The sequence below is a fragment of the Mytilus californianus genome, unplaced genomic scaffold, assembly GCF_021869535.1.
Source record: "Mytilus californianus isolate M0D057914Y unplaced genomic scaffold, xbMytCali1.0.p SCAF_19, whole genome shotgun sequence".
Classification (NCBI taxonomy): Eukaryota; Metazoa; Mollusca; class Bivalvia; order Mytilida; family Mytilidae; genus Mytilus; species Mytilus californianus.
In genome coordinates this window covers 4739063-4763073 of record NW_026262667.1, presented here as the reverse complement: position 1 = coordinate 4763073, position 24011 = coordinate 4739063, and the positions used below count along the sequence as shown (strand labels likewise).

General features: G+C 33.2%; 2 protein-coding genes across 2 annotated transcripts; one reads left to right on the top strand and one right to left on the bottom strand.

Annotated features, from left to right (window-relative positions):
* The first annotated feature begins 1099 nt into the window (after positions 1–1099).
* Positions 1100–3697, top strand: LOC127727100 (actin-2). The gene is made up of 2 exons (XM_052234512.1): positions 1100–1305; positions 2435–3697. Exons 1-2 carry the CDS (start codon positions 1180–1182, stop codon positions 3437–3439), a joined length of 1131 nt encoding a protein of 376 aa, XP_052090472.1. The 5' UTR covers positions 1100–1179; the 3' UTR covers positions 3440–3697.
* Positions 3698–19417: 15720 nt separating this feature from the next.
* Positions 19418–22684, bottom strand: LOC127727102 (actin-2-like). The gene is made up of 2 exons (XM_052234517.1): positions 22498–22684; positions 19418–20546 (listed from the first exon to the last, which is right to left on the bottom strand). Exons 1-2 carry the CDS (start codon positions 22621–22623, stop codon positions 19542–19544), a joined length of 1131 nt encoding a protein of 376 aa, XP_052090477.1. The 5' UTR covers positions 22624–22684; the 3' UTR covers positions 19418–19541.
* Between the last annotated feature and the right edge of the window lie 1327 nt (positions 22685–24011).

Here is a 24011-nt window from a genome sequence, read left to right as displayed (position 1 = left end):
CTGAAAACAGAAAACAAATACTTGACTATTTTCATAAGCCTATGTCGTGTGTTGTTACGTTCTTGTCTGCGTGTTCAACCTACTTTTATATATGAAATGTATATATCAATATATGTGTGTGATCATTGATCATTTTGTTACGTACATTTATATAACCACCAAACGAAAAATTAAAGAAAACTTGTTATTTTGACAGTCGATATTGACATATACATGCATTATGTATGACGGGTGATTATGGCTTAAAGGCGAGAATGTCTCACAAAAACATGTACACATACACAAATTGCACAAGTGGCTGACAAATCAAAGATTTTTAAAATTTGATAAAAATTTACTGGATTTTAAAATTAAAATGTCTCGTGTAGTCTTGTTAACGATCCTTATTGTATTTTTACCCAATAAATGATTCGATTTAATCTGAGACTACTCAGTATAACACAGTAGTCCCAGAATTTGATTTTGTTGTCTACATTTGTATCCTGGGCTTGTCCACGTGTATTTGTTTCTCCTAACTGAAGTTTCTCTGAAAAAACAAGTACTGTAATATCTTTCCTATTCCAGAATATTTCTAAAGAACTTTTATTATAAAGGAACTTCCATTCTATGATAGCACACATTTATATATATATATTAAAATTAAACGTATATATATATTACGGGTTTTTTTTTTAATATTACTAATTATGCATATACGTCTGCACTCCCATTACAAGAATGTTAAATATAATTCAAAGTCGACGTAATCATACAGAATAAATCATTATTATGACATACTCTTATCTTTTCTATTTGTCAAATTTTAATGAAAACAAGCAGGTTTTATCTCACCTGATGATTAACAGAAAATGCCACACTAACGAGTTGTAAAAATACCTGTGTGTCCATTACCCTTTAGGTGAGGTCATTATGAATATTCAGTAGCTAAACCAATCAATAAACAGGACGTTTACCATAAACAGGCATACTGCCTGTTAAACTGAAAGCTTTTCCGAGAATCGTATGCAAATGATTCATTCCGAATCACCATATATGGTAACATTTGGCTTTCTTTTCCCAGGGTGCAAAGGTGAGAAAGACTGGAGAATAAAACTAGTGTGAATTTTAAATTCTTCACAGTCAATCGTTGAGAACAGAACAGAAAGGTTGTAACAAACTAAATATCAAACTAAATTCAAAATGTGTGACGACGACGTAGCCGCTTTGGTAATTGACAATGGATCCGGTATGTGTAAAGCTGGATTTGCAGGAGATGATGCTCCAAGAGCTGTATTTCCATCAATTGTTGGAAGACCCAGACATCAGGTTTGTTATTTTTTTTAATTTTCAATCTTTGCATTTAGTTCAATAATCAAACATTGTTGAAAGTGATACTATCAATTTATTTAAGAATGTCTCGATCAAGATTCGTCTCAATTACCTACACACATTGGGTATAAAAAAAAATCTTTTTTTTTTTCGTTCGGAAGAATAATATTTTGATAATCGTGTTTTATATTTCGAGATTCGTTGTAATGCTTCATTTCATGCAGAAATCAATGTATTGAAAAATTGAAACGAAAATTAATAAGATTGTTCTGAATATGATGTAATAAGCCGGTACACGTTGCCGGTGCCCATATTTGGAGATGACTCATCCTCAGTAGTTAGCCACGCCCACGTATGTACTTTATTGGAAGAAATAAAAATTACGAGACTGACTTGTTCACGTGAAATGCAAGATGTCTAGTTTAAATTCTAACATTTCTTTTTTTATTTAAATCTTTTTGTCTATTAATCAGAAATGCCAGCGTTGTGACCACAGACGCTTGGGTATATGATACAGATATTTTTTTTTTATTTTATTTTTTTTGGTGATTAAAATTAGAATATTCAATTTTCTATATTTATACTACATATCTATCACTACTGCGCATGTCTCACCTAGTTTCGAGTGATTTTACCAACTCTGAGACAACCCCCATTTTTCTATACACACTAAGAAACAAAAAATATATCAAGCGCCTGTGATTGTGACCTAAAAATTCTTCATCATGGCTTTAAATGTGGAACAACGCCTTATATGGTGACCACTTGAGACAACGGCAGTAATCACGTGTTAGTTACGACAACAGATCGATTTGATTATTCATACTTCGAATAATTCACCAAAAAATTAAGCGACTGAACTCGGGAACACTTCTAAAAAACATACTTTGATAAAAAGTTTTTATTTTTTGTAAATGACATATTACTTCATGCCCAATGATCATGTATAAACTTTATTTTCAACAAATCGCCGTTATAGTACAATACAGAAACCCATGTGTTGTTCAAATATAAATGTATCCAAATTTATACCAACAGCAATAAAATACACAATACACATGCAGTGCTAGTCCGTTATATTGTTAATGTAACAAATAGTACATGTTCATTCATTTGTGATTTTCAGGGTGTAATGGTTGGTATGGGACAAAAAGACAGCTACGTCGGTGACGAAGCCCAGAGCAAAAGAGGAATCCTTACATTGAAATACCCAATTGAACACGGAATTGTCACAAACTGGGACGATATGGAGAAAATCTGGCATCACACTTTCTACAATGAACTCCGTGTAGCACCAGAAGAACACCCCGTTTTACTGACAGAAGCTCCTCTCAACCCTAAAGCCAACAGAGAAAAGATGACACAGATTATGTTCGAAACCTTCAACTCTCCAGCTATGTACGTTGCTATTCAGGCCGTATTGTCTTTATATGCTTCTGGTCGTACAACTGGTATTGTGTTGGACTCTGGTGATGGTGTGACCCATACTGTACCCATTTATGAAGGTTATGCACTCCCTCATGCTATCATGAGATTAGATCTTGCAGGACGTGACCTTACAGACTATCTTATGAAAATTCTCACAGAGCGTGGATATTCATTCACAACCACAGCCGAGAGAGAAATCGTAAGAGACATAAAAGAAAAATTGTGCTATGTAGCATTAGATTTTGAACAAGAAATGTCCACAGCTGCATCTTCATCATCATTAGAAAAAAGCTATGAATTACCTGACGGACAGGTTATAACAATCGGAAATGAAAGATTCAGATGCCCAGAGGCTATGTTCCAACCATCTTTCTTGGGTATGGAATCTGCCGGTATCCATGAAACAACATACAACAGTATCATGAAATGTGATGTTGATATCCGTAAAGACTTGTATGCCAATACAGTACTTTCTGGTGGTTCAACCATGTACCCAGGTATTGCTGACCGTATGCAGAAAGAAATTACAGCACTTGCCCCAAGCACAATGAAAATCAAGATTATTGCTCCACCAGAAAGAAAATATTCTGTCTGGATTGGTGGTTCCATCTTGGCTTCACTCTCAACCTTCCAACAGATGTGGATCAGTAAACAAGAGTACGACGAGTCTGGTCCATCCATCGTCCACAGAAAATGCTTTTAAACTACAAAATAACTTGTTCAAAACTGCAATTAATTTGTTATGTTATACACTGGTGCAGACAGCATACTATTGTATCATTGTTAAAATTCTATCTCGAGATATGAAGTTAAATATAGATCTGAAAGACTATTAATGATCTGCACCGTTCGTTACGGTCCCGTGTCGTGGAGAACTCCCAAGCAAGGCGCTTAATTCGAACGATTTTGTATTACTTTTATAGAGTTCTTCGTTGTACACAAATAAAGCTGTAAAACCCAATATGATGTGCCTTCAATTATACGTTTTATTGTTTTGGTTTAAGGCCTAATCATGCTTTATTATGTATGGTATCAGTTTACCAGAACTAAGTGTATCCTGCTTTATTTTGTCTGGTTTCAGTGTGCAAGAACTAAGTGTATCATGCTTTATTTTGTATGGTCTCGGTGTGCCAGAACTAAGTGTATCATGCTTTATTTTGTATGGTCTCGGTGTGCCAGAACTAAGTGTATCATGCTTTATTTTGTATGGTCTCGGTGTGCCAGAACTAAGTGTATCATGCTTTATTTTGTATGGTCTCGGTGTGCCAGAACGAAGAGTATCAATGCTTACATTGTCTTATCAGCGTTCCAATAGCATTCCGTTTACTTTGTATGTGGTCTCGATATGCCAGTATTTTATATACCCTGCTTTATGTTGTATGTGATCTTGATAAGCTAGTAGTATACCCTGCTTTATGTTGCATGTGGTCTTGATAAGCTAGTAGTATACCCTGCTTTATGTTGCATGTGGTCTCAATATGCTAATAGCATTCCCTTCATTTTGTTTGTGGTCTTGGTGTGCAATTAGCATATCCTGTTTTATATTGTCTGAGGTTTCAACGTGTCCGTATTATACCTTGGTTTATTTTGAGAGGCTTGATTTCCCTATGTGTTGGTAGTATATACTTTATTTTGTTTGCGATCACGATGTGCCAGTAGTATAATGCATTGCTTTCTTTGTCTTGATGTTTTAACTGTAATGTGTCAGAAGTATATCCTGCTTTATGTTACTTAATTTAAACATATTTTATTGTCAACACGAGAAAAATGACGATGGATAAGATACAAGTTTTAATTTGTGAGATCTTCCCCAATACAAATAATCAAAACATTTCACATTATAGAATAGAAAAGAGTATACTTTATTCCATATTAATAGGCCCACAAGGAGCAGCATGCCATTTTATTAATAAACCAACAAAAAGAACAATACGAAGAGAAATAACTTCTTGATTGTTGGAATAAACTGTTAACTAAGAAGAATAAAAAACTTTTTAAATTAATATTTTTTTTAAAAACCTGCATACATGTATATCATACGACATAGTACACTTGACACAGAAATATATGATTTAAGAAATTGACCCATCATATCACACCATGCTTGTGATGTATTTAAGGGATGCTTTATTTGGTTTCTAGTCTCAATGTTCAAGTATAATACTGTTTTAGTTAGTTAGATGTGCCACTGAGTAGTATATCATTTTAAGCTCACCTGGCCCAAAGGGCCAAGTGAGCTTGCGTCCGTCGTCCGTAAACTTTTACAAAAATCTTCTCCTCTGAAACTACTGGACCAAATTTGACCAAACTTGGCCACAATCATCATTGGGGTATCTAGTTTAAAAAATGTGTCCGGTGACCCGGCCAACCTACCAAGATGGCCGCCATGGCTAAAAATAGAACATAGGGGTAAAATGTAGATTTTGGCTTATATCTCTGAAACCAAAGCATTTAGAGCAAATCTGACATGGGGTAAAATTGTTTATCAGGTCAAGATCTATCTGCCCTGCAATTTTCAGATGAATCTGACAACCCGTTGTTGAGTTGCTGACCCTGAATTGGAAATTTTGCCGTTTTTGGTTATTATCTTGAATATTATTATAGATAGAGATAAACTGTAAACAGCAATAATGTTCAGCAAAGTAAGATCTACTAATAAGTCAACTTGACCAATATGGTCAGTTGACCCCTTAAGGAGTTATTGCCCTTTATAGTCAATTTTTAACCATTTTTCGTAAATTTTTGTAATCTTACAAAAATCTTCTCCTCTGAAACTACTAAGACAAATTTAACCAAACTTGTCCACAATAATCATTAGGGTATCTAGTTTAGAAAATGTGTCCGATGACCCCGCCCGCGAACCAAGATGGCCGACATGGCTAGAAAATAGTACATAGGGTAAAATGCAGTTTTTGACTCATATCTCTGAAACCAAAGCATTTAGAGCAAATCTGACAGGATAAAATTGTTCATTAGGTCAAGCAGTGGCGGATCCAGAGGGGGGCGTAGAGGGCGTACGCCCCCCCCCCCTTTGCTTGCACTTTTTTTTCTTTTTTTTTTTTCGTAAAATGATTAGACTAAACTTCGTGAATTTTGCCATTTCCCGTGTATTTAATTTTTATGCGACAATTCTTTACTTATAAAGATAATTATGTTTCGCTCGTATTTACTGTAATATATTATTGATTATGTCAAAGTCAAGTGATTCTCTACGGTGGAGTTGACCAGTTCGTCGAAAAAAAACGTCACTCAGTCATTTTGAAATTCAAATTACAGTAACACATTGCTTAGGCTGAGGATGACAAGCATGACGCATTCAAAGCGACAAAGTATTGAGCAAGAACTTATTGACTTCTATTTCACAATTCCACCCAACAGAAAGTAATACTCTATTACACTGTCATGAAAAAAAAAGTTTCACAGCAATATTATTTACCTACGAAAACATGTTTAACCCCACACGCTCCAGTCCATTAATAACATTGCTGAATAGTGATCCCCATTCAGTAAGCTCTAGATATAGATTTAAAGTCTAAGGCACGGACCATTTGATCTGAGGGGGCAGTCTGAGATATTTTAGAGAAAAAAATCTGACCCTGATTTTTGCCTTAAACAAAAATTCTGGCCGTATCTGGATTGAAAGCAATAATCTTGTCCACTTTTTGCTATTAGAAAAAAATATTTTCAACAGAATTATTTAGCATTAAATGAACATGATAAATAAAAAACGGGCATATTTTTTTTTGGGGGGGGGGGGGGGTTGCATGTGAATCCCATATCTGACCGGAATGTCTGTTTCGCCGAACTGATATACTGAATACTTTTTTCAAGGCCCGACTGCAACCTGCCTGCTGGGTGTTGCCTATATGTATCCATGTGTCGACCGTCATTCACAACTTCATTGTCATTTCTGACTCATTCGTAGCCTTTGGTTGATTTGGAACCCCTCACTTCCCTTGTTGAGTGAAACATTTCAACCAAACATTTGGATGAAAATTGCTTGTTTGTTTTTCTTCGTGTCGGTCGTATTGTAAATTTCATTGAATAGCCGTATATCTTGTTAACTACAAGAAATCTGTGAGGTTATGCTAACTAACCATACAACAAACGAGAATTTTCCATGTCCCTTTTTTACTGACAAGTCCCACATCAAATATATTAATTAGTACATAGCTTTGGATTCATCCAATCATTTCATAATAGACAATTGATGGAGAGAATACGGCACCAAAAATGTCCAACCCCTACACTTTAACTATAAAATGCATTTTACACTTATTCTATGTTTTTTAGCCAAAAAAAGGTCCAAAAAAATTTTTGCCTCGCTCCGCTCGGCGAACTTTAATACTACGCCCCCCCTTTTCAAAATCCTGGATCCGCCCCTGTCAAGATCTATCTTCCCGGAAATTTTCAGACCAATCAAGCAACACGTTGTTGGGTTGCTGCCCCTGAATTGGTAATTTTAAGAAAATTTTGCAGCTTTGGGTTATTATCTTGAATATTATTATAGATAGAGATAAACTGTAAACAGCAATAATGTACAGCAAAGTAAGATCTACAAATAAGTCAACATGACCAAAATGGTCAATTGACCCCTTAAGGAGTTATTGCCCTTTATAGTCAATTTTTTACAATTTTCATAAATTTTGTAAATTTTTGTAAATTTTTACAAAATATTTTCCACTGTAACTACTGGGCCAAGTTCATTATAGATAGAGATAATTGTAAGCAGCAAGAATGTTCAGTAAAGTAAGATCTACAAACACATCACCATCACCAAAACACAATTTTGTCATGAATCCATCTGTGTCCTTTGTTTAATATGCACATAGACCAAGGTGAGCGACACAGGCTCTTTAGAGCCTCTAGTTGTCTGAAGTCTCGTGTGTGCTGGTAGCATACCCGGCTTTATTTTTGTCTGCAGTCATGAATTTCCTAAATCAGCATAACACAGTATTTGTTATGCTTGACTGATTCTTACTACAAACCGTTTCTGAATATATATATATATATATATATATATATATATATATATATATATATATATATATAAACAAGTCTAAATTGAAAATATATATATATATATGTCTAGTTGGAGTTTGGGTGAACAAAATGAAGTCGGAGATATTGAGCTATACATTTACTAGAGTAAAATATCCCAGTTAATCATGTAAAGATAAAATAAAATATGATAATTATAGTGTTGAATTAAGGACACACTAGTATGATATAATTGTTATTCGGGCTTCACAGGGGATATGGGAGATTTAAAACACTGACTCGGAATTTTGAGTCCATCCTCCGTCTGGTGGCACAGGAGATATAAAACAGTGACCCGAGCCCATATCCTCTAGACTAAGATCCCGACTAATATATAATGTCAGTTAGACAGCAACCAAACAAAAGTACACCACACTAATAGTTATACATTTTAATAGCTGACACATCAAGACAGAATACATCCGTTTGAAAGGATCTACGGTGACCTATAGTTGTTAATTTCTGTGTCATTTGGTCTATTGTGGAGAGTGGTCTCATTGGTAATCATACCACATATTGATTTGACTTGTTTGCTTGATGTTCAATGACAAATATTTCACTTTTGTTGTAACTATATTTCCAATTTAGATTTGTCTTTATGACATCTGTTTAGTATTCAATTAACTGCAATTTTACATTCGAAGGGGTTTGAGGTGTTTAGACGATTACAAGAATATCCACGCAGCTTTAAACTGCTCTTCAATTTAATAGTTTTAATATATCCCCAAAAAATAGATTTTTTTTGCGAAGAAAATGCTGCAAAACAAACTCGGAACTAAAAAATATTTCCAAAGTTACTGTATATAAACTTGAAAGTTTTAATGTAAAATTCGGACTTTGTTTGTCCCCTGTAGGGTCATTTTCAAAAAGTGTGTCTTCAAAAATTTAAATTCAAGTTTCATAGTTCCATATGTAAACGTTAAGGTACTAACAATATTTTTTTGCTAGTTTCTTGGGCTATTGGTACTTTACTTTATGTATGAAATTAGCAAATCATGTGTCAAAATTCAAAATCAAGTAAGTGATTTTTTCCCATTAGATATTGGAGTCAAACAAGGTGACAACCTCAGTCCTGATTTATTCAAGATATTCATAAATGATTTGCCCAGATATTTGTCAGATACTAGAGACCCAGTTAATGTCAATGACAAAGATCTATATTGTTTAATGTATGCGGATGATATTGTTTTACCGTATTATCTACATCAGCTGAAGGACTACGAGAAAAGCTGGGAATGCTTGATAAATTTTGCAAAGATTGGTGATTCAATGTGAATACTAATAAGACAAAGGTTCTGATTTTCAACAAAGCAGGCAGACATGTAAAACAGATATTCACATTTCAGAATATAAATCTGGAATGTGTTTCAAAATACAAATACCTACGTTTATATTTAAGCTCATCTGGTTCATTCAGTTATGCTCAAAATGAACTATACAAAAAATCCTTGAAAGCTTATTTCAAATTAAGGAAAGATCTTTTATCACTTAATCCTGATGTAAAAACAAGTATTCATGTTTTTGACCACACTGTAAAACATATTTTGTTATATGGTAGCGAGATATGGGGGATGTTTAATTCTCTTTCCTCTAAATGTAAGAAGGAAGATATATCTTTTGAAAAATTATATTCAGGTTTACCCTGTGAGAAACTTCATATAAAATTTTGTAAATTTATACTTGGGGTACACAAGAAAACAACAAATGCTGCAGTGTTATCTGAACTTGGAAGATTTCCAATATATTTTAATATTATAAAAGGAATGTTATTGTACTGGTATAGATTAGAGAATTTAGGTAACAATTTTCCTCTATTAAAAGAGGCATATACACAATCAAAGACACTACATCACATGAATATAACATCATGGTATGGTTCAATAAATGTTATTTTTAAAATACTTGGTATTGACTATACAAATGCCATGAATGCTCCATTTTTTGAATCCTTATACAAATTTAAGAAATATACACAAACCAAGCTATCAATATTGTTTATTAGCTGTTGGAAAAAACAAATAGATAAATTTTCAGACAGTAAACTGAAAACCTACCTTTTATATAAAACAAATTTTGGTTTTGAAAAATATTTAAATCAATAATTTTGAACTTAGAAGAAGTTTTACTAAATTACGTGTATCTTCTCATAGATTACAAATAGAATTAGGTAGATATCAGGGTATTCCCCGAATTAACAGAATATGTAATAAATGTTCTTCCAATACTGTCGAAGATGAGGCTCATTTTCTATTTGATTGTAACAAATTTGAGGATGATAGAAATTGTATGTTAGCTAGTATTGCAAAATATAATTCTTATTTTAATCATATGAGCAGTCAAAGCAAAATTATCTGGTTATTTAGTGTAGAATATGTTGAGTTACTTAAAATAATATGTAATTTTATATACAAACATCTTCCTTAGTGAAGATTAGTTAAAGGAAATCTATGTGTGTATATACATTTGATTGGACATAGAAAATTATATTCATCTGAATATCACAAACATACTAGCCGATTAAAAAAAAAATAATTGTTAAGATATATTATTTATTCAAATGTTCTCTTATATCCTTGAGGCATCGTCCCCTTGTATCAACTGCATTCAAGTTACCTATGATGCTTCCTTGTTTGCTTTTGAAATAGGTAGGAAAGAGACATTTACACACATTTTACATGCCTATGGCCCATAAGGTATCTCCCCCTGGTGTCAGCTGCCTTTAGGGAACCATAATCATTTCCTATTTGCTGCTGACACAGGATGAGTCATGGACATGCTTAATTTCTACTTTCTTTTTGGCTAATTATTATATGTTTAATTGATCGAACTTTTTGTGTACTATACATATATGGATATGTATTTTTCTTTTTTCTTTTTGGGCTGCTTGTTTGTTATCTATATCACCCACACATGCAATAAAATGCATTAGTATTGAAAAAAAAACATACTATAGATTCTTTATCAACGTATTCTTTAAGAACTTAAATAATTCTCGTTTTTTTTATCTCATTGTTTGTATTGTATTATGAAAAATTATTGATGTTGTAATGTTTATGCCCTTTGGGGCCCATAATTGGAAATAAAAAAATATCTTATCTTATATCTTATCTTATCTTAGGGAACGGAACGGAACGGAATTTCATTTAAGGTATCCATATCATACCTATCATAATTTCTAAAAATCTTTAAAACAAAACAAACTTAAAATTTCTCTGTTTACGGTTTCCAATATACAGATAACACAATTGTATACTAAACCTCATCTTCACATGTAAAATGTATAATAATGTATAACATCGGGAAATATCCTGTAGATATACATTCATGTCCTGATAAATTATCATGAATTTGACGCATTGGCAGTTCAGAGAAAAAAGTCTTACTCCTTTCATTCATTATGATATCTAAGAAGACGGACCTCCCGTCATCCTTTCCGACGATGATTAGAAACATTGATTCTGATTTTTTAACTTTTTAAATTTGTTATTCCGTTACGTTCCGTTCCGCAAAGTACTAATTGCTCTGAGGAATTCCACCTCTTTTTTAAATGAGTGGTAAGTGTTTTTGATATGCATTCAATAACCGGATCAATAATTTATATGAAATAGGCAAGTCAGACTAGAAACATTGATTCTGATTTTAACTTTTTAAATTTGTTACAGTTATTTGTCATTACAAAAAGTCTTTGTCTTCAATTACTTAAATTCACAGTTTCATAGTTCCATATGTGAACTTAAAGATTCTATCCATTATATTTTGCTACTTTCTTGGCAGGTGAAAAATTTATAAACGTCTTTATATAGCTCAAAATGCAGTTTTGACAAACGTTTGAGTGTTTATTTAAAAATGTTTCAGGACTCTCTTAATCAATTCTGTTAGAAGTATAGATTTTCTTTCTGAAACAAGTTAATTCATTCTGGTAAGATACGTATTTCGATGCAAACTTTAACAAAAAACTAAAATTTGCAATTTTGTATCAAAATACCTTCAACTTGTAGCGCTGCAACAAATTTTGATTTCATGAAGATATGTTTTTAAACAATGTTATAGACGCTCTAATATTCAAATTCAATGCAGTAGGATAAGACTACTTTTAAATGTTCACCTTGTGAATGAAGCTACTACCTCCTTCTGCCATAGATTGACGATTAAATGGAAGCTTGAACGAACTAACTCTTTGAACCTCTAATCGGCTCATTCGAATTCAAGTTTGAATTAAACGTTTTAGCTCCACTTAAATTGTACATGGTGTTATAAAGATTTATCTATATAATTAAATACAACAACACATTTAAAGCACTATGCAGAAGGAGTTGATCCCGTCGTGCTATCCAGTGGTCAAAGCCAACTAAGGATCAGGGTCAAATCCAATAGGACATGGAGATAATGTTGGTTTGACTATGTCTTGTTTTATAGATTCTGTTTTCGAAGGTAACATTTATGCCTTTTTTCATTTCTAAAATAAGTAAAGGATAGCACAATTTGCAACTATAAGAGTTGGTGTACACCCTTAGTACTTTTGATGTCGATCAGTTATAGTTACCCATTAACCCCTGGCTAACTGTTCTTATATACTTCATTATACTCATGTCAGCAGCATATCTGCGAATGTCACTTCAAGAGGGTTTCCAAATAAGAAGTCAATACTATTAGTTACGTAGTGTGATAGTGACCTGATACGATTTACTGACCCCATATATATCGTATTAGGTCACTAGCACACTGTGTAACGAATTTATCTTACCCAACTATCTTAACGTGGCATTTAGACTAGTGGCCTATCAGAGTGATCAAGTCTTCAATATCAAGAACCTACTTCCATTGGTCTATACAAAAACAAATGCCAACAATAACAATATCTTAGCTTTTAATGTGTTATCTGCATTTATTTCAATCGTTCATCATCAATTTCTTCGTCTATTGAAACCGTTCAGATTTTTCCTCAACACCTAACAAGAATAATTCAGTCGTTACATTCTACTACATTAACAGTAACAAGAAGGAGAGATCGACTACGGGGAGGGACTGAAGTATTCGGGTTACTCAACACTGTGTTGTTTTTTACAAAGGGACGGAACACCACTACTAACCGTGTATTGAAATAGTCCACGCGTACTAACCCCATATGAAATATACACGGTCTCCACGCGGTTGCTTTTAATCAATCATATTCCTAGAAATGTATAGGAGGTGAGATAAAGCTTAATACGGTTCCACATATTCATATTTTGTATGTACATTTTTCGTATCAGGAAGTTTTTCATTAACAAGCAATAAAGGGATATTACTGCATATCAAGAAAAGAATTTTAAGCATAAATCAACATGCGTTTGGGAAATGGACCCCCTTTTTCCCTATTTTTTTTTTTCAATTATTTTTTTGTAAATATTTCTTAATATTTCAACTTATTTATTAAATGATTGTAATGTGTTCTTGTTCTTATCCAATATCTTAATAATAACAGTAGTTTATATATTCTTATTTTTACGTGGTATCATATAGAAACTAGGAATATAAACCCTATCTTGTCTTTGAAGTAAGGATAGAAAATAATAGGTTCTGTCTTTTTCAAGGTAAACTTTTAGTCTATACAAATTCAATCAAGTAATTGTTCTATTCCAAATGCATCATTTGGATTTTTTGTGTAGTATTTAGTATCATGTGAATACGATCGATGCTTTGTATGTTTGGAAATCGGTGACCTGTGGTTGCTAACATCTACGTCATTTGAACTTGTAGAATAGTTGCGGAAAGTTGTCTCATTGACAATCATACCACATCTCCTTATCTTTATATTACGTACATGTACTTGCATTCCATAAATACTCGTTGTCATTCGGCAACCTTAAATGTACTTCTTTATCATGTTAACTATGACTATTTCCTGTAGATATAACGTGTATATCCTAGTAGATGGTCTTGTATATATTTAAATAGCATTTATTCTATTAAGTTATTATAATTTAATCTAACTACAACAAACTGGAAACATTAGATCACATTTTTTATACTTGGAATGTCCGAATGGTTGCACAGTATGTAAAATGTCACTGTTTTTGGTGTTCTGTTAATTTAATCGAAAAACACTTAGCTCGATAAAAGGCTACGATTTGCAATATTTTCAAATCTTTTGCAAGACAAGATGAATGGAGTTGGAATATATCCACAATTACACGTATGCATAATGCCAATTGGATTATTCTTTTGCATAATTACAGTCATTCAGCATTGACTGATGAATCGAAAGCCAATTATACTACCTGTATATATTTACTTTTCAGAGGCAAGCATGTGCAGTTTTATGATATCTACAATTTCGATATTTCAGCCATGTGGAAAATAAGAGTAGAGTTGGCTCATATATCAACTTTTTCAATGTAAAATTGTTTTGGAATGATAAATAAGGGGAGATGATGACGTAAGATGTTTAACCTCCAGTTGAAAAATATTACATGCATATTCAGGACGAGAACATAGTAATGTGATATAAATTTGAATTCGTTTTGTAATATCCCGATACGCTGAGCCGGATTTGCTAGTTAAAAAGTTAACAAAGTCTGCAGGATTAAATGTCATGTTTTTGTGACCTCTTCCCAACCAGCTTTTTGCTCTCAATCCTAATTGCACTCTGCTTAGCGGTAAAGCAACATACACCAATTTTCAAGTTCTTGTTATTACCCAAGACTTCGAACATGCTTATTTTACCCAACTCCGGCGGTTTAATTGAAAAAGAAATTGTATTCAAAGTATAAACAAAGATGTATCAGTATATCACAGTCTGGTTAAAAAAGCCATGTGCATGACAATTTAACTGTTATAAGGGAAGCAACTCTACATTTTTAGAAGTAACAATTACGATGAATGCGGAATTAAATTTCTTAATAGGCATCTCTCAGTCAGGATTCTACTTCGTCAAAACTATCTCCCCATTACGCCACCTAATTTTTTTTATAATCGTAAAATTGGAAGCCATTGTAGTGATGACGCGCTGTCAATTTAGCTCTTGAAAACCGATAAATTTATCCACATAGTATCATTACGATCCTTACATGCCTGTTGTATTTTAAAAGACAAATGTATCTACTAGCTATTGAGCATCATTTAATGTACTTTTATGCATCTGGTCAACTTAAAACTATTGTCTAATCGGTTGTCAGGGGGAATTTTCGAAAATTCAAAAATATTTAAAAAAAATTCTAATTAAATATTTCGTTGAAGGGCAGACTTAAAATTTAAGGAGGTTGTAGACTGATTATCCTAGATAACACACATAAAAAATGAGTTTATTTGAAGTTATGCATTTTTAAGATCCACCAGAAAAATTTGTCGTCAAGTACTTTTAGTAAAAATGTGTTATTCGAACACACCTACTCTGTTGTTATGACTCATTAGAAAGGTATTTCACTTGACCCATATATTTCATCTTCAATACTGTAAATTTTTAATGTTATTGTATCAACCTATAGCCTAAATATATAAAAATAATATAATATGAAGAGAGATGATGTATCAAATATTTTCTTTTATACGTTTTCAAGACAGAATAGTCAACTCAAACACGCATGAACCTAAAAAGGTGTACTCGACTTTCTCTGTTCGATGAAATTATTGCCTTTTTTGGGAATTTTTTCCAAAAAACTGTCACCCGGGGCAGAGATGCAAATTGATGCTTTAAAAAGATAAATCTATTATCTTTCTTTGGAATTTTTTTCGACGGAATTTACGCTTAGGCACAAAAATCGATCCACGTGAATTTGCACCTACCACAATCGACTGTTTTGTGAAAATTTGTCTATAATTTAAAATTTTACAAATATCTCGAAGCTCAATTCAATAATTTAAGTAAAAACACATACATAAGATGCATAAAATCCTAAATTAGGCACATTCATTAAACTTTTAAAGCCCATAGAAACAGATGTAAACATTCAAATTTACCAACTTCGCCTTTTTTACCTTCTCTAACAAAGAGTTCCATTTCTTTTGTTTAATTTCACCTGGGTTTCCGCCTGCTCTGAAATGGCGGAAACAGGTGAGCTTTTAAAAAATGGCAAAACATGTCGTCAAAAAAATTCCATTTTTAAAAGTAAAAATAAATGATAAGGGATTAAAAAAAAAATATTTTAATACGAACAAAAGGAAATGTGTGTTTTACGTCAAAAGAAAGCAACTCAACGACAAAAATAACAAAAAGTCTTTTAGAGGGCGTCATACAGTTTTCAACAATAGACATGTGTCTATACAATGTGTCAGACTCAAAATCGCCTGCTTCTAACAACGTTGTGAATAAATTTTACAAATGGAATCTGCCATTAAAACTCCATTCCCCAAAAAAAATAAATACCATTAAGATATTATATATATATCGACAACAGTTGCTACTGAAGCGGTGACAGGCACAGAAGAATGGTGAGGGGTAAAACTAGTTTTTTTAGAAGTCAACCATCCCCTTTTTTCATCTCTATCCGTAGATTAACAAACCGTACATCAAGTACATACAATAAAAGCCAGTACAGAAAAGGCACTTACGCTAAAATAGCTGTTTAGTGGCAGCTTTAATTTCTCTTTTTAAATACTTTGAAAGAAATTAAGCTGGATACATTGTTTTTCGTTTATTGTTTTGGTATAATGCCGACTATTTATTCGTTTGAATTGTTTTAAATTTGTCATTTTGGGACCCTTTAAAGCGTACCATACAGTGTGCGTTTTACTAATTGTTGACGGCCGTTTACTGTGACCTGTAGTTCTCATGCATCTTTGGTCTATGGTGGATAGTTGGTTCATTAGCAATCATACAGTTTTATATTTTCACATATTAGTTAAACTAGAAGTAATCAAAAATATTTATTTTAAATGTGTAAATAAATTTTTTATCGCCGGGTCTGTGCAACCAGATTTGTCGCCTTCAAAATATCATACCCCCTTACACAATAAAACCACATATCCAGATAACGATAAACTGCTCGCGCTTGACTGCAAATTTAAGATATGATTGGCTTGCACTGAATTATTTGCAAGATATTTACTACATATTCACGGCTCTGGGATAATTTCAACAAGTTATAAAGTATGAAAGGCAAAGAATTTTAATAGATATCATACGGTAGTTAATTGCTCGAAAATCTGATTGCAAAATACAGAAAACATTAGATATCAAAAGAACAAAGGGTACATCAATTTTAATTTTGTTTCCAGAAACTATGATAGATAGACAGAAACTTCAAATGTTCAGCAAAGTAAGACCTACGGATAGGTTAAATGACCGTAAATGTCAATTGATTCCTTATAGGAGTTATTGCCCTTGAAATGAGTCTAACATATTTTTTTTTTAGTTTTTTGCAGAAACTATGATAGATAAAGAAAATCTTTTAACGTTCAAACACCAATTTATATATTATTAACAGCAGAATAATCATTGATTCAAGATCTACACAAAAAATTCCAGGTGAGCGATTCAGGCTCTTATGAGCCTCTTGCTTTTCTCTCAATCGACAAGGCAGATCTCTCATATATGCCAATTATCCATTGTATCGTCAGCAAACTTCTTGCGTTCACACAGGAAAATTTAACCAAGCATTCTACACGTAGTCATTGGAATAATCACGTATGTATAAACCAGAAAATTAAATATATTGGATATTTAGTTTCACATTATCGGCTTGCCTCCCCTTCTCCTTATTTTGACGGTTCAAGTCTCATAATTAGAAATATACAAATCTGAATAAATAGAAATGAAATGCAGTGCCTTTTAATAAGTGATTGTATTATCGTTATTTTGTCTTGTCTTATGGTTGTCTCTAACGATGCTATTTTCGTCGCTATATATATATATAATTTGCCACTGGACGTTAAGCAACAAACAATCAATCAATCGTTGCTGTATAGCATAGCAAATATCTTGTAAATAGCTACAATACCTTCAAAATATTATGCTAGGTTAAAATCTTTCCGCATAAAAATGAATTCATTTAACCTCAATTCTTTTCAAATTTTATGGTATATTAGCTCAGGTGCATGAAATACCACAAAAAATCATCACATACCGAAAAATCAAAGGCTATTTCGGGAAATATGTATCTTGCCGCTATTCACATCCCACTCAGCCGCTACTGGTCCTTTTCCCAACTTTGAAAAACCAGTCACGCTCGGGTATACAAGATATGTATATTGACAACTAGTTTTTTGTAGACAACTAGGACAATCAATAGAGAAAACAATGAAAAAAACCAATACGGTATCGTATTAAGTAAGCCATAAATGGCCCCAGCATGACAACTTGAATGTGAAACGATTCAAAGGAGAAAACCAACCCAATTTATATTAAAACAATATATTAAAACAATAAACCATGAACAAATATTGCAGACAGCAATCCACGACAACCACTATATTTCAGGCTGCGGACTTGGGACAGGCACATACAAATTTTGCGGGATTAAACAGGTTTCTGGGTGCTTAACCCTCTCCCTATAACATGGGGACAGTGTAGAAACTTAAAATCAGTTGGACAGGATTAAGCTCATCAGATCTACACGAAGCACAAAAAAAAAACAAAAAGACACAAAAAAAACAATTTGAGAGTACTCGCAGTTAATGAAAGATAGTTTAATGCCCATTACGACTAAAAGATCAAATCAGGTTTTCCAAGACGCAGCAAGAATACACGCTTTGTAGAAAAAGGCATACGGGTCCCACTTGCAGGAAAAAGATGTCCAACAGATCTGAAAAGTGCATATATGATAGAACTAATCTCCGTCAGACTGCTTACCAAATATGAAGTCATTCTAATCAGTAGTACCGTCTGAGAAGAGTGTGGCGGAAATATTTGTTTGACGGACGGACGGACGGGCAGGGTGAATGTATATAGCCTCTACTCATGTAGTGGGGATATAATATTAATCAGTACACTAATGTCTTCTTAAGCAGCGAGAAAAAAGTATAAACTTGTACAATGCCAAAATACAAGTATCGCCAGGATATGAGCACAAACGTGTTTATAACTGTGTACAAATTCATATCTATATCAATGTAAGCAAGCATAATTCTTGCTTCTAATCTAGTATAAAATCTGGAACTTCTGAACAACTCTAAACAAGGGCGTTCGGATTCCTTACTTTTTGTCAGAAGTAACTTGTTAGAAAATTTCATTGAACAAGAAATCGATTAAACCTTGCAAATTTTATAAGTCCCAAGAACCTTGTGAATGACGTTTTGGAAAATCATATCAATACATACGAAGTTTGTACTATTGAACATTAATTTATAATGTTTCATAGAGATCTGTTTTACCTCAGATATCATTAGATATATATACTAGTGTTTATCGAATTTGTTACAAAAACATCAGGTAACTAGAGGACGACATATCCGAAAATCAACGGGAAAAAATATCTACAGATCAAAATAATTTTGCACAAATTTCGCAACGATCTGCTTAGTAGAACTTAAGTAACCATGGAATCTCCTCGAAACCTTTAAAGTTTGAATGACTCTCCAAAACAATCAAATTCAGAAAATCTTCAAAATCGAAAAGATTATGAAACCAACTATTTAGAAAAAAATTTGCGAAACTTGGACGAAAGGTATATCATAATATGTACTCATACGTTAAAAAACCATTAGAGAAAATTTTATAAAAACATATTATTCATACGACTTTATTTCATATTTATTTCAACAAAAACGGTATGACAAAATTGCACAATCCCTGTCGACATACAAATATCACAGATCTAGAAGGCAACGTAGCCCGAGTTCTCAACATCTTAAAAGCATTTCCTGTGGACGATGGATGGACCAGACTCGTCGTACTCTTGTTTGCTGATCCACATCTGTTGGAAGGTTGAGAGTGAAGCCAAGATAGAACCACCGATCCACACGGAATATTTCCTTTCTGGAGGAGCAATGATTTTGATTTTCATTGTTGATGGAGCCAATGAAGTAATTTCTTTCTGCATACGGTCAGCAATACCTGGGTACATGGTTGTACCACCAGATAGTACTGTATTAGAATACAAGTCTTTACGGATATCAACATCACATTTCATGATACTGTTGTATGTTGTTTCGTGGATACCGGCAGTTTCCATTCCTAGGAATGAAGGTTGCATAAGAGCCTCTGGGCATCTGAATCTCTCATTACCGATTGTTATGACCTGTCCATCGGGTAATTCATAGCTTTTCTCTAATGATGATGAAGATGCAGCTGTGGACATTTCTTGTTCAAAGTCTAGAGCCATATAACATAATTTTTCTTTAATGTCTCTGACAATTTCTCTCTCGGCTGTTGTTGTGAATGAATATCCACGCTCTGTGAGAATTTTCATAAGATAGTCTGTGAGATCCCGTCCAGCGAGATCCAATCTCATGATAGCATGAGGAAGAGCATAACCTTCGTAGATTGGTACGGTATGTGATACGCCATCACCAGAGTCCATCACAATACCAGTTGTACGACCAGAAGCATATAAAGACAATACAGCCTGGATAGCAACGTACATAGCTGGAGAGTTGAAGGTTTCGAACATAATCTGTGTCATCTTTTCTCTGTTTGCTTTAGGGTTGAGTGGAGCTTCTGTCAGTAAAACGGGGTGTTCTTCTGGGGCTACACGTAGTTCATTGTAGAAAGTGTGATGCCAGATTTTCTCCATATCGTCCCAGTTTGTGACAATTCCGTGTTCAATTGGATATTTCAGGGTAAGAATTCCTCTCTTGCTCTGGGCTTCATCACCAACGTAGCTGTCTTTCTGTCCCATACCAACCATCACACCCTAAAATAAATCATTTGAGAATAAAAAACTTGCAAATTAAGCTACTCAAAAGATGTATGTCAATTTACATATTAATTTTAAACATATATTATTTACCTTTTAAAATTGGTCCTTTGAATTGATTGTTTTAAATTTTGAATTGATTGTTAATAATGATATGCAGATTGCTCTTTTGTGTTATCTTAGCCAACATAAACGAGGTCTTTAAACATTCTTTGGAACTTTCCGAAGAAAACTATAACAAATTCATGTTTTGTGTTTATTTGAATGAAATCTCGTTAATTTTACTGTATGCTGCTCTTTTTTTAACAAAGTTTAGAGGTCCGGTGACCTCCTGTACTAGAAGTAAGAATGATTAAGGATTCCATGTTTTTTTTTCAAACAGTTTGATTCTTAATTCAATGAAATAAACTTTATAGTTCAGAAAGGAAGGGAGAAATATTTATTTTCCATTGTTAAGAAATAAAAAAAAAATCATGCTTCTGAATGGACTGACAAAAAGTTTTTGTCCCTACAAAACCCATTGCTTCGTTTACCCCACTCGTGGATGATTCAACTAATGTTGCATTGCCGCATGTGCGAGAATACTTGTCTTGTTAAGAACATATAAATACTAGCTTATATACCTAACTGATATCGTTTCAATAATACATTACATGAATAAAAGGACTGATTTCGAGGCATGATGACCTTTCTTCTTCCAAGACTGATTTATAAGGGGAGATAAGTATCACAAGGAGAGACATATAATTTAGTTTTATTGTATGTTTTTCTGTTTTATAACTTAATTTCCTCGTATTTTAATTTCAAATTGTATTATTTAGTATTCTTTTAAAAAAAGTTTTTATCTGTAAATACGGCAATCGTGCACTACCAGAAGCATGAAAAGAAACACCGCATCATGTACTTTTTATCATTTGTTTTTGAAATTAATTTATTTGGCAAAAGTCATATCCAACCTTAATTCCGAAAGAGACTAGAAATGCGTGTTTTTTTCCATACATTTATCCTTTAAACTTCATGTGGATGTGGAAAATTGATCTGACAAAAAATTCAAATAGCACTTTTTTAATTGGGGGCGTCCGAAAAAGTGTTCTTGATTTATCGTCGGCAGGAACGTTCAAACCCAAAAGTAGGAAACCCGAATTAATGTTGTAGTTTTCAGTGTTTGCTTGGGGTCCGGGCTCACTGTTCGATACGAAGGGGAGGTTTGGCCAGGATCCCAGGCTATATTCGGTGTGTGCTGATTAAAACCGCTGAATCATATGTAAATATGATATTGTTACTTATTAGATTAATATTACATCTACATACTTATCGTTAATTATATAATATTATAGATAATCTGCTGCAATCTACCATGACATGATATTAATGAACAATGTACACAGATCACGATCCAAGATAACTGGATGTACGGACATACGCCCCCAATTATACACCACAGGCTGAACTTATTAATATAATGAATTAATATATATTTAACAACTAAACAAATATTATCATCTTTCAGGTCTATATATTTCTTATACTTAATAACTTAATTTTGTTCGTATTTTATTCCTGCAGAAGGAAACTTGACAATCCTTAGATCGGAATCGTGTAACATGACGAAAAACGAAAATTGAAGTCCAGATTTGTGAGAAAATTTTTTTTTTGTATTTTTTCAACGTTAGAATTTGCTCATTGTCATGCACGTGTTTGGGATACATGGATATTTGCTTTTAGATATTTCGATATATATACTGGTTAATTGTTTTGGGTACCGTAGCAGATTGGTATTCTAAATAGAATTTATGTTACTAGTATGTTATGTATAATATGTTGTCTCCTTAAAACACTAGAACTGTAATCAAATGAAGAAACTACACTTTATAGCGATCTTGATATTCCAATATGAACACATTTCTGTAGTTCGTAACTTTGACTTTAGTAATAAAAAATAACAAACCTGATGCCTGGGTCTTCCAACAATTGATGGAAATACAGCTCTTGGAGCATCATCTCCTGCAAATCCAGCTTTACACATTCCAGATCCATTGTCTACAACTAAAGCGGCTACGTCGTCGTCACACATTTTCCTTTCTCTTGTTTTCTGTCTTGAATACCTTTAGTTAATGGGTTAATATGATATGTGAGAAATTTCAGTCGTATTTATGCAGTAAAAAGCGAAGGGGCGGAGTTTTCCGAGAAATAGACTCATATCGTAAGAAATCAATACCAAATTTGGGAATACCTAGTTCCCTTATATGGATTGCCCAATAATATCTATCATGTGGTTGGTATAGGTGTTGACATACTTTACATATTACAGGTATATCTAATTATGGATTTATGAAATAATATAGTAAACAAGCACCTTTCGTTCATATCTGTGCCAGGATTAATAGACTATCTAAAGGAAATGTATATGTTTAAACATACACAATTGTTGTCTTATTAATGTATTAATGTATATACCAACAAGTTTTGCTCGTACATTATTATTTTTTTTGTGTATGATATTTTTTTTAAATGTTAACCTTAAGTCTTTTTCGCAACTAATATTGCAGATTATTCTTTTTTTTTTTTGTAATTTTAAAACTCACAAGTCTTTGTCTTGTTCAATATAATAAAAAAGCGACATAATTGTTTTTCATTTCATATTATTGGTCTTTCTAAACACATACATGTATATATTCTCGTAAACCGAAGTACGGTGGAGACCTGTACAAATAAATCAACATACATAGTATGAAATATAAATGCAATTGCAAGGTAGAGACTTAAAGCGGTTAGCCAGAAGATTTTAGGTACTTAGTTACTAATTACTAGCATAAATTTGCCCGACTATTTAAGAATTCATAAATCTGGAAAATTTAAAATATTTGGTCTGTTTACAACACTGTGCATTAAAAATGTTTTTCTACTTCATCCATGTACGAACATTCCAAAATATAACACGGCCCTAAGATTGTTATGACTAGTACTAACACTATATTAGACCAAATGGCGTAGAAGTTAGCAACTATAGGTCACCGCATGACTTTCAACAATGAGCAAAACCCATACCGCATAGCAAGTTATAAAAGGCCCCCAACATGACAAATGTAAAATAATTCAAACGAGAAAACTAATGGCTTGATTTATATACAAAACAATAAACGAAACACAAAAAATGATGTACAGCAACAAGCGAAAATCACTGAATTACAGGCTCCTGAATTAGGACAGGCAAATACAAAATGTGGCGAGGTTAAATATGTTTACAGTCGCCAAACTGTATCCTTAACCAGGGACAGTGGTGTAAAACATTCAAACAAGTCAGGAATCTGATGTACAGTAGTTGTATTCTTTTTATGTAGTTCATACGTGTTTCTCTTTTCTTATAGATTATACCGTTGGTTTTCCCGTTTGAATGGTTTTACACTAGTAATTTTTGGGGCCCTTTATAGCTTGCTGTTCGGTGTGAGCCAATGCTCCGTG

Coding starts and splice junctions, on each gene's coding strand:
- LOC127727100 (XM_052234512.1), top strand. CDS start 1,180: ATGTGTGACGACGACGTAGCCGCTTTGGTAATTGACAATGGATCCGGT. Junction 1,306..2,434: donor TTGGAAGACCCAGACATCAG/GTTTGTTATTTT, acceptor TGTGATTTTCAG/GGTGTAATGGTTGGTATGGG.
- LOC127727102 (XM_052234517.1), bottom strand. CDS start 22,623: ATGTGTGACGACGACGTAGCCGCTTTAGTTGTAGACAATGGATCTGGA. Junction 20,547..22,497: donor TTGGAAGACCCAGGCATCAG/GTTTGTTATTTT, acceptor GATTTATTTTAG/GGTGTGATGGTTGGTATGGG.